The sequence below is a fragment of the Centruroides vittatus genome, unplaced genomic scaffold (genome assembly GCF_030686945.1).
Source record: "Centruroides vittatus isolate TY-2023 unplaced genomic scaffold, ASM3068694v2 contig_663, whole genome shotgun sequence".
In the NCBI taxonomy this organism is placed as follows: Eukaryota; Metazoa; Arthropoda; class Arachnida; order Scorpiones; family Buthidae; genus Centruroides; species Centruroides vittatus.
In genome coordinates this window covers 291,529-309,676 of record NW_027122416.1, presented here as the reverse complement: position 1 = coordinate 309,676, position 18,148 = coordinate 291,529, and the positions used below count along the sequence as shown (strand labels likewise).

General features: G+C 33.9%; 1 protein-coding gene across 1 annotated transcript; it reads left to right on the top strand.

Moving 5' to 3' along the window:
• The first annotated feature begins 4,087 nt into the window (after positions 1-4,087).
• Positions 4,088-16,573, top strand: LOC136980056 (putative fatty acyl-CoA reductase CG5065). Its single transcript, XM_067276103.1, has 12 exons — positions 4,088-4,156; positions 4,239-4,352; positions 6,251-6,426; positions 6,493-6,565; positions 7,218-7,324; positions 7,410-7,587; positions 7,665-7,709; positions 8,213-8,340; positions 9,150-9,389; positions 9,456-9,585; positions 16,113-16,240; positions 16,311-16,573. Exons 1-12 carry the CDS (start codon positions 4,088-4,090, stop codon positions 16,387-16,389), a joined length of 1,467 nt encoding a protein of 488 aa, XP_067132204.1. The 3' UTR covers positions 16,390-16,573.
• Positions 16,574-18,148: the final 1,575 nt, after the last annotated feature.

Sequence of the window (18,148 nt, the reverse complement as noted above, 5' to 3'; positions counted from 1 at the left end):
TAACTATAGGGGACGAACAAACTTGCCTATGATAACATTCCTATTTGTGGTTGGTCGGATTATTTCAAAATCTATTTCTCTGGACAACCTTTGGCTGTACTATCCGTTTGCGACGATTACAATATGGATCCATTACTTGATGAAAATTTTTCTTTTGATGAATTACGATTTGTAGTCGTTCTTTAAAAAATAATAAAGCTTTTGGCTTAGATACTATTAAGGCTAAGATGATTAAATTTTTCCCGATTAATGTTATAAACAATGTTAATTTTATTTAATAATTTTAAAACTAATTATTCCTTTCCTACTATTTGAAAGAATGTTTGCTTAAAAATGATATACAAGAAGGGTAACCGTCCTGATCCTCCGAATTATCGTCAAATATCATAATTAAAATAATTTAAATTTTGAATAAATTACCAGTCGACCTTTACTTTCAGAAAAATTATTGAAAACATTATTAAAATTACAATTAAAAATATAATTAAAACATGCTAGGACAAAATTCTGTGCATTTGATATTGTAATATTAAAATTCTCATCTCTATCCTTACTTACCGTATTGAAACTATCAGAAATTATTTGAGAGAGAATTTCAAGTATAATTCCAGAATACATATTTGACGAATGTTAGTTTTATTGGAAGATGTTAACTTGTTCTACATTAAATTATAAATATTTCACAAAACTGAGATCGAAATTTCTAAACGAAGTCATATTTTAGTGAAAAAACTGAACCTTTTATCCATTTTTTTATCATTATTGAAATACTTTTTGGTTAATATAAAAAAAAACAAGTTTAGCTAAAATTAATGCAGTAAATTAGATTTTATAGAAATGTTTCTTGCTTGATTGATATAACTGCATGCAAAGATACGAGACACATAATTGAAATGAATTCACTGGATCAAATTACGGGGAGGACAAACCAAGAAAACAAAAGTTGCACGCAGGAAAAAGTGGAGTACATTCTTCCATCCATTATTGAATTGATGGAAGCTGCAAAGTTGACGATTACACAGATAATTATACAACAGATTTGAGTTTTTTTTAAACTATTTGATTAACCTCATTGTAGATATTTAAATAATTTTACTAATACCGGTGTCTGTTTACATTATTGTATTAAATTACCGGACCTATTGTTACTACATATTTTATTATTTAACTGTAACATCACACTTAATTTTGAAACCTCATTTATATAAATACAAAATCTGTATACTTGCACTTAGCAGTTTCCAATATATGATCGATTTTTTTGAGATTCCAGTTTAAATCAAATTGGTCGTAAGTCGAAAATTAAAACTAATAGTAACAAAAAATAATTTTAAAAAACATTCTATTTAAAAAATTGTGAATTTGCATATATAACATCTTAAAATAAATTAGTAATTTATTGCTTCTAGCAAAATTATTTGAGAAAGACGGTCGTATCGAGTGATAAAGTACATTTTAGCAGAAGAGAATATTTTCTATTTTCTACACTGACGTATTCCCGGAGACAAGGATTAAATTAGCTTTGTCGGCGGATTTTTTGGGTAAGATATTTTTGGTGTCCAATTATTTTCGTTGTCTAAAATTGTTACCTAAGCAAATAAGTATAAATACATCCTTTAGGATAAATATTAAAGTGATATTGAAACGTCGCAAGTACTAGCGAGGTTGAGGCCGAGGTTTTAAACGCCAAAACGTGAACGTCGGACGTTCGGCGCCGCTTTGCTGTAAGCCTAGAAGTTTGACAATGGTCAGTGGAATCATGCTCGACATTCCAAACACTATTGTCAAACATCTAGGCTTACAGGAAAGCGGCGCCGAACGTCGACGTACACGTTTGGCGTTTAAAACCTCGGCCTCAACCTCGCTATTATCTTTTAAATTGATTCTTTCGTGTTCTTAACACAAATCACTTCAAATAACAAGAAACTATTCGATTTTGTTCGAATAACAGGTTTTGCGTTTTTATAATTGTTCTAAATAAGCTGTAAAAAAACTAATAACTAAGAAAATACATCGTAAGTTTACTGTTAATTTTCTGGAAATTTTCTCGAACTTTTTTCGCTGTCAGAAAGTGTTAATCAGGAAAGTGTTTAGTAAATAATTATTATTGCCTTACTGTCCTTTAGTTTCTTATTATATATTTTGTAAATACTTTTATAATTAGCTTGCTGTTTATAGTTGTTCAATTAAGATAAAAGTAAATCCTAATAATAATGGAGGCATATCTCTATTCGTAGCCATAAAGGTAAATTTTGCTTTTAAAAATATTTTTCATTTTTAAAGTAGTTTTAATTAAACTTTCTATATTATTACAAAATATTTTTCGTAAATACCAGTCTTGCAAATTACTAATCAACGCCACTAATTTAAAATATTTTTTCTGTTATTAACGCATAGTGATTCCTAAACATCCTTATAAATAATTAAATACTGAACAGTGGCGTGACGACGAGCATTTCACACACATGATGCTTCAGCACTGCAACCTTTTGTATAAGCTTGTAAAGGAGAGAAACTTTTTAGCAATGGTGAAAACAGAATTAAGTTTAAAGAAAACTATTGTAAACATTCCGATTTCAGTTACCGCCGGATCTCCAGGAACCTCTAAAACTCCAAAGAAGTTATAAAGATCAATAAGTATTTTCGTTTACATGCGATGATCACAGTTAAAGTAGTTGTATTAAACGCTGTCCAGAAAAATATTAAAGCTGCAAATGCATCCGGATTTCGAATTCGTACATATTCGAATGGATGTGCTTTGGTAACGCAATACATGGGCTATCTGTTACGGGAGCTGCCTCCCTCCAAGAAATTTTTTGGGAAATTAGCTAGTGTAGCGTGTGACTGTGTTTTTTCTTAAAAATACTGAAACTTAATCTAGCCATAAGAATATTCTCGTTAAACAGAAGTATTCTATAAGGATGTCGAGATTACGTTGACAGAAGAGGCGATTTCATTGTTTTCTGCAGGATCCGAGTTCGAGTGCTGGTAAAGAAACGTCTACGGGTCTTTTTATAGGTGATTTATCTCGTATCTCATCTCGCGGTACCGGTGACTGAACGTTGTGGCCTGGCCTGACCCATGAATAACTAGGTATAAAAGGCCCATTCACTGGCCAAATGGAAAAAAGTTTAAAAACTTAAAACTAACTATTCTAAGATTCGCATTTTATTGATTTCACTGATATTATATAATTTCATAATAGTAGAAACTTATTATTGAATATCAATTGTATTATTTAATCACGTAAATAAGGTAATGTGTGTATTGCTATATCGCGTATAATCACATCTACAATATTGTATATAATGACATAACATTATGAAATAGGGCATAAAATTTGGATGCACATTTCACGAATATTTAAATATATTGCAAATGTAAATTTCATGGCTCTTTTATATGAGTTATCACACGGGAAAGTATTGTAATTTGTTCAAGGGTCGAAATTTACTAAAATCCGAAAGGATTTTAGTAAATCTCGACCCTTTGAGTCCCAAAACCAAGTAGTAAAAAAATCGAAAAAAATATTTCGTGTGTGTGTTTTAGCATCTAATTCATCTATTAGCGTCTTTAATATAATAGGATGACGTGGTGAAGATTAAGGAACTAAATTTGGAATGACGACTTGTATATAAGAGGCATTCGTTATGTTAAAATTTTGGTAATTATCGGTCGAGTGGTAGACATATAAAGAAGTCATGGGGCATACCTCGACTGGGGTTTAGATTTAATGAAAAATTTACTAGTTAATGGTATTTAGAATATATAAAAAACACTAACGTTTAAGCTTAAAATTAGGCCATTTTCCTTTTCATTATAGGCAAAGTTCATTTTTAATAAAACATCTCGTGACAGGTGACTCCACACACAATTCTTACTTGGTGCTAACACGTCTTAGTGTTTCTTTGATTTAAAAATATGCAGAAACATGAAAGAATAATATGCAACTTGTTTTCGTTTATTTAACATTATTCAAGTCAAATATTGCTCAAAAAGTCGAAAAAAAGCAATTGCATCTTCACCTGAAATATATTTTCATTATTTATTTATTCAACAGAACGTTCGATAGATTTACGAGAAAAGAATGTCCATATCGAAATTTTACGAATGTCGCGAGGTATTTGTAACAGGTGCGACGGGAACTTTGGGAAAGGCAAGTATTTTTAAGTCATATCTTTTTTGCACACATACATTAAAAATAACTTATTTACAATTTATTTTTCTAACTTTTGAAGGTGCTTTTAGAGAAATTGCTAAGGTCTTGCAATACCAAAAAGATTTACATTTTAATCAGATCCAAGAAAGGAGTGCCAGCGGAAGAAAGGAAAACGGAGTTGTTTCATTCTAAAGTAAGTTAAAATAACATATTTTTTAAAATGAAAGTAAAATTTAATAGCTTGAGTTATTCGATATTTACTTAAATTTTTTGCAAGAATTACCGGCTGATAAAAAATTCAAATGCACAGTTCATACTCATCATATGTGATAGTGATGAAATGAGATTTCTACAGAAATGCTCAGAATAATGGTGGATATTTCTCGTGCAAAACATCTTATGCAAACTGTAGTTACAAGTTACGGCTTATTTATACTTGCGGTGTCTAGCGAGCGAACGAGCGAACGAATACGGAAACTGTAACTAGAAGCGAATTACCCAACACAAAATTAATGTATTCCAAATGTAGTGTTTTATACCTCTAGCTAAACTAAGCGAGCGGATTAATGCCTGCAGAGGCGAGCCATTATAATGGAGTGATTATAATTCGTGGCACGTCCACGTAAACTAGTGCACCATTTTTGCATCTGCTTAATGCTACATAATCTCTGGCAATACCGAAGAGAGCGATTATAACAATAGTGTTACAGAGGCACACGTTTGAAAGAAAACTGGGTAAGTTCATTTTGTTACGCCTGACCATCAGTTTCATAATTACACATAAAACTTGTAAAGAAATTCTGTACGTCAAACGTAGATCATTCTGCATACGTAAAATCCGCTTGTCTTCGAGATTGAAAACGAATTATGTATGGACTTGTAAATTTGTGCCAGCCGTTGAATAACACTGCATATTGAAATACCATAAACACAAGAAGCCTGAATCGTGATTTTTACTAATTAAAATGAAAAATCGCGAGAAATTAAGTTTTATGAATTGGTGGTACGACGTAAGGAATCCGTATTGTTCATACATACGGAAACTCCGCATTACGACGTGACAAATTTCCAGATAATCGAGGTTAACTTGTCAAACCAGTCGTAATTTCATACAGACAGGACACATTGCTATGAACTACAGTTTCTCCCTTACATTAAATTAGAAAATATTTCAGCGGGATCTTAAGTTTTGATTTAAATTGCTCATTACTAGCGAACGAATTGCCTCATTTAAATATTTTAATTTTTGTGCCAAACTTGCTGAAATATTTTAAGAGATAATTCGAAAAACTAAATGATGTAAAATGACATTTAATTATATTTCGGGACTATTTGTTTTTCCAAATAATGGCAAAGGCTGGACATTTGCAAGACTTTTTCTTCATACTAACTGAAAGTTACCGAGGACTGGGGAAGGAATTCCAATATCTTTCTATTATAGTATGATATAAAATATAAATAGTAATAATAAAGATTAAACAGAGTAATATAACCGATTACGACAAATTTTCTATTTTTAAAATTATGTTTTGCACCATATTTTATTACACTTTATTAACAGATAATTTTATTATCAATTATTTACAAAAAATGAAGCCTGTTCTTAGGCTGTAGTATGTTATTAAAGTAAATCTAAATGTCATTAACGAGTAACTTTTCAATTAAGTCCGTCTTTACACGAGATATGACACACGACCGCTCTATAATATTTCCACTTTATTTATATTCTTTTAAATCCAGGTTTCATATCATTTAAATTATCTAGTCCTGAGATATAATGCAAAATAGATGCCGACACAGACACACGCACGCATACTACTTGAAATTTACTATAGATTTTAAGAAGGTAGTTCAATTTATAATTACTCGGCACCTGATGATTATCTTACGCTTCGGTAGCTTTTACTCTGAACGGAATACAAGGGATTAATTAATAAATGTCTCCGTGTTTTCAGAATTGCGTACATTTTTACACAGAATCGAACACAATTACGAAAAGTCAAATTTACCCGATTTTTCTACTCTCTTACGTTACTTTATATAATGAAATTTGTTATCGAATTTCTTATATATTCTTTATATTCATAAAAGATTTTCGGAAACATTTTATTGAAAAATCCAAAAATTTCGAATAAAGTGGAATGCGTCAAAGGGGATCTCACTCGAGTGAACTTAGGAATTTCTTCTTCTCATATGAATTTGATAACGAAGAATGTTTCGGTGGTGTTTCACTTGGCCGCTTCAATTAAATTCGACGAACCTTTTCGGTAAGTTTTACTCTAATTAAGCGTATTATTTTGTAACATGCCTATTTATTTTCATTTATTTTGTAGCGATTCATTCGTCAATAACGTGGAATCGACGAAAAATGTGGCCGAAGTTTGTCGTCAAATGAAAAATTTATCGGTAAATATTTTCTCGATGTCTTCAATTAAAACTTATTTTAAAGTTAAATAACAGTGAATTGAACATTTAAATTTTTCCTATTCTATGAAGTCATATATTTATTTTTATTTATATACTCTAATCACATCAAAATATTTGTAAAAGCCAGAAACCTTTCATGATCATGAAATTTTTTCAGTGATCTACCAATGAATCATGCTTGGAAGTATTTTCCGTAAAGATATACATTATTAAGTCATCCTTTTAAAATCTTCGTGTATATAGAAGATTAAATTTTTTAATTCAGAACATGGTTATCTTCACGAAATCTTTAGACCAGCAAACTCTTTATCATATTTTAAAAATTTTCGGAGGTTTGTGGTGTTATTTAGAACTACGATCTGCTTTCTAAACTCGTTTTTATGTCTTAATGATGTTTCTCAACGATAAATTAGAAGATTTTTGCTCACAATTTATTGTTGATAAACATTACTCGCTGTCCAAACAATTATAACACCCGTTAAAACTGCAAAATTCTGTATAAATTTTCGATAGTAATTAACAATATATGAAACATATAGTCGCATTTATATAAGTTTATACAGTTTGATTATATCACTTATGTGTCTTTATAACTATTAAATATAATATAGGTTACATATCATAATTTCAGGCATTCGTGCACACATCTACTGCTTATTCTTTCTGCAATAGAAAGGAAGTGAATGAGAAAATCTATACAATGGCCAGAACTTATGACGAATTTAAGAACATTGCAAAGTATTATACTATGACATATTAAATGCAATTCTTTTTTCATTCTATTTCCTTTACGTGAATTGCGTTAATGTTTTTCTAATTGCAGACTAAAGAATAATGCTTCGGTAAATATAACAGAAGAAAATCTTTTGGAAAATCGACCCAACACCTATACTTTAACAAAGGCCATAGCAGAAAATTATATAAATAATTTCTGTAGAGATTTGCCTGTAGTAATTATAAGACCGTCTATTGTGGGTTGCACTTGGAAGGAACCTTTTTCAGTGAGTATTTGTATTCTACTTCAAAATACTTTATACGTTTGTGTGTAATCAGTACAAATACAAATTTCTTTATTCAGGGATGGAATGATAGCAATAATGGCGCAGATTACATAGCTGGAACTGTAAGTATATTTAACTAATTTCTATCTTTACGTCTTAGTTGTAAACACTGCAGCTAAGAGGTAAAGATAGAAGTTAACAAATTACCATTTATTTAGCTTTTATTAATTGAATGCTTATTGGTTAGCTTCAATTTGTAACCAAGTGTTTCTCAGATTATTTTTCTGGCGACTCCTCTACAAGACAAGAAGTTTTTTTAATGTATATTTTGTAAAACAATATCTCTTGTTAATATATTTTATTCAATTTAAATTTCAGTTAGTGTATTTAATAACGTAAATTTTAAGAGGAGCTTCTTGTATTGCATCAAATGTAGTGTTTTTATTTTTGTAAAAACTGAAGAAGTTTCGTTATTCGCATTATTTTTGAATACATTTGTGTATTTCTGGTGTTGCGGATTGCTGATTGAGAAACACTAAGTTACCCGAATGGTATTGTGTACCTGACTAAAAAAACGTAGATTACCTGGTATGAAACTTATCACGGTGTTTAACACTACTTTCAGGCATTGAAAGGAATACTTAGAAGCATGTTATGTGATGAAGACAAAATTTGTGATTTCATTCCATCGGATGCAGTGATTAATTTGATGTTAGCTGCGGCTTGGAGAAAGGCAGTGACTCCTCATCAAAAGTAAGATTTTATGACAGTTTTAATATACTGTCAGACCTCGGGTTCACGACTTAATTTGTTCCTAAAATTTGTTCGAAAACTAAAACAAACTTTTCCATAAAAAACAATATAAAATGGATTTTAATCCGTTTCCCGAAACATAACCTTTTTTTTATTTTTTTAATCTGTATTTCATACATAAAAATGCCTGTAAATGCCATTTATACTACATCAATGTCAGTAACGTTGTTTTTATTAATTAATTTGAAGAGTATTTTTCCCGAATGCGCATTGAAATGTGATCTAAAAAGCAACGTTATCCATAATTCGAATCCTGGCGCAAGGCCATCTCGGCTCCACTAACTTCTGAATCTGTAATTTCGTCGTTGATTGGTCAGTCCGTCGACTTTCCTTAACATGAAAAGTATAGGAAGTTGACCATTAGTGAACGGCTCTGCCGAGTAGCTTAATCGGTAACCGGGGCAAAATGAGTTCAAAATTCTGTTCATAAACCGCCTAGCAGACTAGAAAACCGCTCGAAGCATGGATGCTGCAAAGACCATATAGTATCTGTATGCCTGATGCCCGCCCGTATCACGTTGTGTATTCACGCTTGAGGTGGCCCAACTGGATACTAGAACCTCCTTTCATTTGTTTTTCCCGCAACAAATAATCCTTTCGCTTTTATTTTGGATCACTAGTTTATATCACATTTACACTCACGCATGTACAGTACAGTTTCGTTCGATTCCGATAACTCCTTATTAGTGCGCTTATATTTATGGTAATGAGTATATATTAACCAAAAGAGTTTGCTGTTCTCTTTGCAGAGAAGACGAAATTCCAATTTACAATTGCACTTCAGGATCCATAAATCCTTTCACTTGGCGCCAGTTTTTCAAATGTTTAAATACGCATTATTGGAAATATCCAGTAGAAAACACCTTTTTATATCCATCAAAAGTACCCAAGAAGAATTATTATCGGAATCGATTATGCATTGCGATGCAACATCTACTTCCTGCAATGCTAGCCGATGTATTTCAAGTTGCTGTTGGCAGGAAACCAAAGTATGTTCTTTGAAACGTGCTTCCGTATTGTATGGTATATTAAATGAAATTTAAATTGCAATTTAGGATGATGAAAGTCTACAATAAAGTACAGAAAAAAATAAGCACGCTGGAATATTTTTGTATAAGAGATTGGAAGTTTGGTGCCAGAAACGTGCAGGAATTGATGGAAAGATTGTCGACACAAGATAAACAGGTAGGATTAATTTCAATTAAAATAAGCCGTATCTTATGATTAGTACAGTTGACTACCGACAAAATGAAGTGTCAGAGATGAAGAAAAATTTTGGAGTTAAAGAAACGTTAAGTTACGTAAATTAACATTATCCTGCAACGAGTTCAAACATGTCGCGATATAATCAATACGCTTACATATTACAGTAATGGAATTTTTTAAATTATTTTCTAGATTCGTATATAAGTATTGCATATGTAATAACGAATACAAAATAATTCGAAATATGTGCAAAAGATTTCAGTGACTCTTTCTTCGAAGAACTTTGAATTATAAATTACTTATGACCGTATGTTTAAAACACCACAGTTTTAAATTTACAGGATGTTTAATATTTGGGCGCACGCATCTGTCTATACAGCAGAAAATATTTTTCGCTGCAACGTAGTGTTCGAAATAAATCGAGACAATTTGATAATGCCGTTCAGTTCACGGACACACTAAATTCAATGAGTCTACGGGCGTCACGCTCTTACCATTGTTTGAATAAATAACACCATCAAACACTGATAGTTGCTCGTGGGTTCGTACATGTCCGCTTGTAGCTTTTCGGGACGTGTTCACCTGTCTGACATCTAAATAGGTGTCAGTTTCTCGTAAAGAAAAACATTTTCGGGTACAAATTCTCCTTAGCACACGCGATTGCCACGAAACCAAACTACTTTATAAAAATATGCCAATGTTTTTTTCCAAGAAAGAAATTCGTTAAATTGAATTGGACCCCTTTGAAAATAAAAAATCTTCTTGTTTCCACTTTCATATTCCACATTCATTATTTTAAAAATTCCAAAGAGTAGTTGTCGGAACGAAGTGACGACTAATACTTGACTTCATGCATTCCTTGTCAACATTATAACTCTAGAGTGAATTGTCCGATCTTGATGAAATTTTCTAGGACGACACATCTTCGCTCAAGGATGAACTGATTAAAATTTTAATTCTCAAAAATGATCTATTTTTGTAGAAGTGGACATAGTGGTCAAAACGAAGATCGCGTTTTTCTTCAGTATGGATCATTTTTGAGAGTTGAAATTTTAAACAGTTCGTCTTTGAGAGATGGCGAGTCTTTCTAGAAAATATCATCAAAATCGGACAACTCATTCTAGAGTTATAATGTTGACAAGGAATGCATGAAGTCAAGTGTTAGTCGCTTCCTGCACGCACGTGTAGAAGCCTCATCTAGTGGTCGGAAAATATGACAAACATTAAAACGGTAATTTTGAAAGGTAAATGTTATCGCTAACTAGATACACGACAAATATAAAGAATCTTTATAGAATAATAAGTTTTAAAAAGTTTAAAACGTGGAGCAGCAGCGATCGATATTAATGGCTTTACGATCCATTCTCTCCTTCGTCTTCCTATCGTTAGTACGAAATTTCGATCTCTAAATGGCTACACAGAGATTCCAGATTGAGCTGATGTCGCTCAAATTCTTCATCACCGATGAAATGTCAATGATTGGTGCAAGAATGCTTTACATGATCGAGAGAAGATTGAGGGAGATAAACCCCGAGAAAGATGAGCCGTTTGGATGATTTTTTATCGATTTGTTTGGTGATTTTCGTCAGCTTCCTCCTGTTAAAGATACTCCTCTCTACTCGAGTGTTTTTTACAATGTAATGTCCCAACAAGGTAGGGATTTTGTTGGGACATTACATTACATTCGCATTTGATTCTTTTGAGAAGTTCATTGAACTTAGTAATTTTCATAGACAAAATAACGCAGATAGTTCCTTCACAGATGTGTTACAACATCTAGCTTCGGGAGATTTCTCTGATACAGATCTGAACATTCTGACGACAAGAAATCGAGCTTATTTATCCAGAGATGAACTCGATCAGTTCCAAACGCAGTAGAGCTATATCCAACAAACGAGCAAGTTAAACAAAACAACGATGCAGTCAACTGGGTACCCTGTTGCTTATATAGCATCTGAAAACACTCCAGATATTGCCCCGCCTTCGTCCAAAGATGATTCAGCTCTCGGTCTCTCGAAGTATTTGAATCTCTCAGTTAATGCCAGAATCATGCCGAGAGTCAACTTATGGGTGCGAGGAGGTCTTGTCAATGGTTCACTGAAAACTATACGCTACATTATATATGTTCCTAATGCTCGCCGTCCAGCTCTTCCTCTGTTTATTTTAGTGGAATTCGATAGCTATCGGGGACCTTTCATCTATGGTAATCTGTTTCCAATAATCCCCATAACACGCTCTTCGAACGATGGTAGTATATTGCGATCTCGTAGACAGTTTCCCCTTATCTTAGCATACTCGATGACTATACATAAATCACAGGGATTAACTCCTCCAAAAATCAAAATAGATATAGGGAAAAAAGAGACAGCTATCGGTCTTACTTATGTTACATTGAGTCGAGTGAAAAAAAATTGACTCAGTATTTTTAAAGAGTTACAATAAAGATCTCTACGAGTCAATCTGTAAATCCAAGGCTCATGGTGATAGACAGAATTTCATGAGACGTTGGCATAGCAATTAATTAATGGCTAATTCTGACCTTATATTTGTACCTTTAAATGATCAAATAGAAATCAAATATATTGTTGAGAACGAATGATTTTTTGTTCCTTTCTTCCCTCATAATCTAGAAAATAAAGGTGCGAGCAGCTTCGTTCCGACTACACGCTGATGCACACTTAATTAACTAGTTTATTTCCTTTCGTCATCGACTTATCGTTCGATTTCTCCATTTGCACTTTGGATCAGTAAGACATTATTTGTAAAGAATTTTTATAAAATTCAAGTTTTTATACTGTATTTCTCGTTATATGTGAAAATTGAATCTTCTGTCGTTTGAAATAATGTATAAGCAAATATTTTACTCAGTAATTCGAACATTTGCATTTCATGAATTGATTTAATAATAAGTGTGTCTACAAAGTAGATATAGTGTGAGGTATGTTGTTTTATCCTTCAAGAAAAACCATCACGATTGTCGTTAAAGCAATAAAAGCAGTTTTTCAGAGGTAAGTTGTCTTTCAGATAATGAAGATGTCGTCGAAATATCTATTCTAGAATATGATGCAGTTAATAAAGTTCAATAGTAGCTCATGCTACAGATGTCTCGCGATGATTTTACAAGGGAACCAATCCTGTTGGGATGAGACTTGCTCCAGGACTCTATTTGAACAATGAATTGTTCAAATTCCGAATTTATTTTACCATTACAAACAATGGAATATGAAGTAAACCATTTCCAGACTATAAACGATAAACTTAAACAGCATATATACATAATTTAAAGTAACATTAACACGATTTAATGATAATAATAATAAATTGTAACATGAAAACAATAAATAAAATATGTAATTCCACGTAATAGAATGAAAATTGGTAAGTGATGACGTGACGTCATTACTCACCAATTTACCCGTTTCCTAAGATAACCGTGCAACTTGCTCGGCTTTCTCACAAATCCAGATCACCAGCAAATTGCTTTTCATTTATCCACACTAAAAGATTTTTATCCTCTTAATCACATGCCGTTTGCAGTTTGAACATTCCATGTCCGAGTCGAATTTATATCGAATTTAGCATTCGATATCTCGAAAGTTAGTAGCTAGAGTCGTTTGAAGTAGGAGGTATCAATGTAAATAAATTTCAAAACACATTATTATATTACATTAATATCGCTTCTTAGTATCATTTATTTCATTTTTCCGGCTGTTTTCTTAAATTTTTCACATAGTTTCAAAAACTGTTGGAAAATATAGAAATCGGTACTACAATAGTCTTTTGGACACAAGTATTTGATACTATGGCATGTACAAAAATAGGATTCTGTGGATGCCATTTACACAACACCACAGCAATGTGCCCATAGATGAACCGATTTTCTTTCTTAACAAAATCTATTTTGAACCTTTCTGTAAATTGGAAAATGTTAAATTTCCCAGAATAAAGACAATAAGACAAAACATTTAAATTGCTTATACTCCTGTGAGACCGCGGATTTTAGCGGAAAAATTTTTGTAAATGAAAGAAACTTTCACTTTTTTTTTTGTTCAAGAATTTTGTAAACAATTACCGATAGAAAAATCTCTTTGCGGAGAAACGGAGCAGAGGTCTCCAGTAACTATCAACAGTTAGGTGGGAAAGTTAACACTTAGCTGTCAAGAATTCGCAAGTCATTGTCAACAACCGACCGCTTCTTACACTAACGCTATAAAAGCTCGAGCCACCGGAAACTTAGGGTGCTGGAGGGGGCTCCGCCCTCCAGCATTAGCCGTATGGAGCGCCCATTACACGAGGCCCTTCGTACCGCGCTGGAGGTCCCCACATCGACCCCCCTAATCTCCCTCTACACGGAAACAGGATATATTCCGCTTCAGCTTCGCCTTCGCCATAGAGCGATAGCGCATGCGGTAACCCACTTATCTCGGGGTCCATCAAGCCCTCTGTTTCACCTTTTCCAGGCGGCTCCCAGTTTGGCCTTTCACCATTGGCGCCGTTTTCAGTCTCCTTACGTCGACCGGGTCTTCACCCATTTCGCTAACGAGAGTCTCCTGGTCGCCAGCCTTTACCGCCAGAATTTCCACCCCCCATGTGCAGATCAGGTCCGGCCCAAGGTCCACCTCAATGAGTGGTCCGCAGCGGGTGCGGACCACGCCGAGGGCTTGAAAAGCCGTTACTCCGAGCTTCACGCTAAACTATGGTACGACAGGTACTGCATCGGTACTGATGCATTGAAAACTACTCTCAGGACTCAGATCGGCATCGTCATCCCGAACGATGGTATCCGGGAGACTTGGCGCCTCGACGACGCCTGCAGCGTTTTTATAGCAGAAGCAATCGGGATTCAGCGAGCGTTGATGATCGCCTCCCAATATAATCGTTCGACTGTAATCTTTTCAGACAGCTGCTCAGTTCTGCAGGCAATCGCGAACGTCTCTTTTTCTTCGACGGCCATCATCTCTGATATCGCATCTATGGTCAGCAGGTTCACTGCCCCCCTGGACCTCGTCTGGATCCCAGGACATTCGGGCATTCAGATTAACGAAGCGGCCGATAGGGCAGCCAGTCACGCCGATCTTACTGGCTCCTGGCGCCGCTCCCTGACCCCGAGAGAACTTCGACGGCTCAACAGGGACAAGATCGTGCTCGCCCTCACCGACAATTGGTCGGCAGCTCTCCGGCACAAGGGGAGGGATCACCTCCGGCCGTTCTCCCCTTGGCCCTACCATCTGGCCTCCTCGCGCCGTGCGGAATCGCTTTTGGCGAGGCTACGTACAAATACGGCGCCTCTTCAATCTTTTCTTTTTTCACATCACCTTAGCCGCTCACCGGACTGCCAGCACTGCGGGCAGGAGGAATCCCCCGACCACTTTTGGCTGGTGTGTCCGGTGTATGACGAGGCCCGTCGGGAGTTGGGCCAAGCCCTCTCTTTGGACCTGCACCAGATTCGTCACCTCAGCCAACTTTACTGGCCACACGCGGGCATAGACCCACGCCACCACATCTCAGCCCTTGAGCGGTACATATATAAGACCGGCCGCTTCGCCTAGCCACCAGACGGCGCATCGGAAGAAAAGCCGACAACGGTCACACCTTCCAATATTAACCCGCAAACAAGAACAAGAACAAGAACTTAGGGTGCTCGCATAGGAAGTTATTATTGTACTTGTGTCTGTCTCCATGCCCAGGAACGAAGTCCCGTCAGAGAATACCTACGGCAACTCTTCCATATCGTCGGCGACCGCCATACATCGAATTATATCGTCCAATCTCACACCAAGAGGTATTTTAGGACCGTTGTAAACTCTCTCTCCCGCAACGGCAATAGGCTTAACTCATAGCCTCCTGTTTGTTTAGAACTTGTAGAGCTTTATATCTACTTGCATATAACCGCATTTAATTTATTCGCATAGTATCGTAGAATAGTTGTAATCGCCTTGTATTTTATTCTAGTTAGCCAATAAATATTTTATTTGTTAACCTGTCTCCTGTCAATCCAAGACGCCTGTCGACTTACCGATGCACCACTCACTTTTTGCTCTTCTAGCCATCCGAAACGAAAGAGATCGGGTTTTGCCAACCCGTGCAGTGTAAGTGGTCAGCGAGGATAAACCCCTGACCCTCTGCTTATCTCACACACCATTATGATGTCCATTATGAAAATTTCCGTTTACTTAAAACAGTTTGATAAATTGTGTTTGTATGTCAACATTATCTTAGTATTTTTACAAAGAAAACAATATCAATACAAAAGCTTTTACTGTTAAGTTTAATGTTAAACTATTCTCATAGTGTGTTTAACGCAATGATAATTTTCATTACCGCATGCGTTAGTATGATTTATTTTCCAAAACAATTTATGAATTTTATTGGATCCGGCATCTTGACATGGATTCAGATGTACAGAAGTACCCGAAAGTATGTTTCCACGTGTGGCAACGTCGCTAAATCAAAAACAAATAATAATACTCGTAAAATATGCAAAATAATCTGAAATTATATTACAGAATTTCGACTTCGACATCTCGAAACTCAATTGGGACCACTACATAGAACATTACTTTCTGGGCATCAGGAGATTTGTTTTCAATGAAGATGACTCGACCATCCCCCACAGCAGAAAAATGTCGTTATTGTAAGTAGTTTATTATATTCTTCAATTTCTAGTTAATGCAGTTCATAATATTATTTTATTACTTTTACAGAAAATATTATTCTATTTTAATTGCAAAAACTGGATTGCTTTTTGGATTCGTTTACAACTTCACCATCTTGTCATTCTAGTTTTCCCAAAAAAAGGATTTAAAATTATTATTTTCGAGATTCGTACATTAATTGCTTATTAATTTTATTTTGATTATAATTTATTGTATTTTACTTTATTTGTATTACTTATTAATTTGTTATAATATAAAAATATACAATAGCCTATACCAGAAAGTGGACAATATACGAGGAAGATGGAGTTACCGATATTCCCTAAACGAGTAATGAAGAAACTGCAGTAATTGTTTATAGGTTATACAATTCATTGTATAATAAATTAAAAAACAGATTAAAATATAGTAATAGAGTCGACACGTTTATGAATATGAAAAGTTGTGTTTTCCATTATTTAAATAAAATGCAATATATGTATATATTGTGAAGGTGTTCTGTATTTGTTAATTAAATTAGAAATTAAAAGACGTTTTATAAAACGTCGTGACCTATTAATTGTGAATTAATAATAATTGAATTAAATAGAAGCGAACTAATAATAAAATATGATAACAGATGGCGCCACCAAAATTTTAAGAGTTGTCGGGAAAGTTGAGCAACTCGTTACTGCTTTATTTTCGTAGTTCTTACTGTAATATATTTTTAATATCTCTTAAAAACTGATGGAGTTAATAAACGGTATGAAATCAAGGAAGGAGTGAAGTGTCTTGATTTCCTGGTAGTATATAGTGTCTTTAGGGTCGCAGAGAATAAGTGATACATTTGGTGCAGATCGACCAAAAACCTAAGGACACAGAGACATATGCATTTTGTCTATACAGATGCTAAATGTTTATCTATATACAGTGGTAGACAAAAGGTCTCAAAGGAGGGTCAAATTTGACACTATTCTTATACTCACCTTTGGTTTGGATATATAACAGCCGGGAAAATAAAATGAGACATTGTTTTATAACTATGCTATATTTAAATAATTAGGCTTTCATTAATTAAAAAATTAAAAGTAATCACAAAACCTTTCGTCAGATCATAGCTGATTGACCAATAATATGTTAAAATTTAAAAAGGCTTATTATTTTATAAATACTTAATATTTTTAAATAAAACATTCAAAAAGACCACAAAAAAAGTGGTAGGCTTTCGAAAGAAGTATTAGGTATATGCAGATTCTTTCTAGATTCTTCGGTAGCTTGGTGTCGGATACTCTCTCGTAAATCTAAGCGAAAAACGTGACAAAATGCCTATTGCGTAAGTCGAAATTTAAGAGGTCAGTAGAACTCGTCGTGGCCACTAAATTCTTTAAATTTCATCCAAATCGGTTCGTTAGTCTTGGATATATTAGCAATCAAAGTTATTGTTTTAACATTACACGTGTGGCTGAGCTCTATGATATTCTTATTGTCGTATAAAATTTGTAATTTACAGTTTTTGATACTTGTACGGCTTTTCGTATTTTGAATATTCCAAAGTATTTCTTTTTGTTTTACTTTATTGTTATATGTAAATATTATACGCTTGTTTTTTTCTTCTCTTTCATTTCAGATTGTATGTTATTTACCTTGTTAGCATCATTACATATATTTTCTTTCAAACAAAATTATACAATCATCTATCTACTTGTTATAAAATTTAACACTCTCTATGTTTTTTATATTTTCGTCTATTGAATTCATTACAATTTCTGCTAAATGTGTACCCATACAAGTGTCCAATTGTATTCCTTTCATTTGTGTGTAATGATTTCCTTCAAGCTAAAAATAATTCTTTTCTATTACTAATAAACCATTACCATGAACCTAAACCATTACCATTACCTAAACCA

Coding starts and splice junctions, on each gene's coding strand:
- LOC136980056 (XM_067276103.1), top strand. CDS start 4,088: ATGTCCATATCGAAATTTTACGAATGTCGCGAGGTATTTGTAACAGGT. Junction 6,566..7,217: donor GTCAAATGAAAAATTTATCG/GTAAATATTTTC, acceptor TCATAATTTCAG/GCATTCGTGCACACATCTAC. Junction 7,325..7,409: donor GAATTTAAGAACATTGCAAA/GTATTATACTAT, acceptor TTCTAATTGCAG/ACTAAAGAATAATGCTTCGG.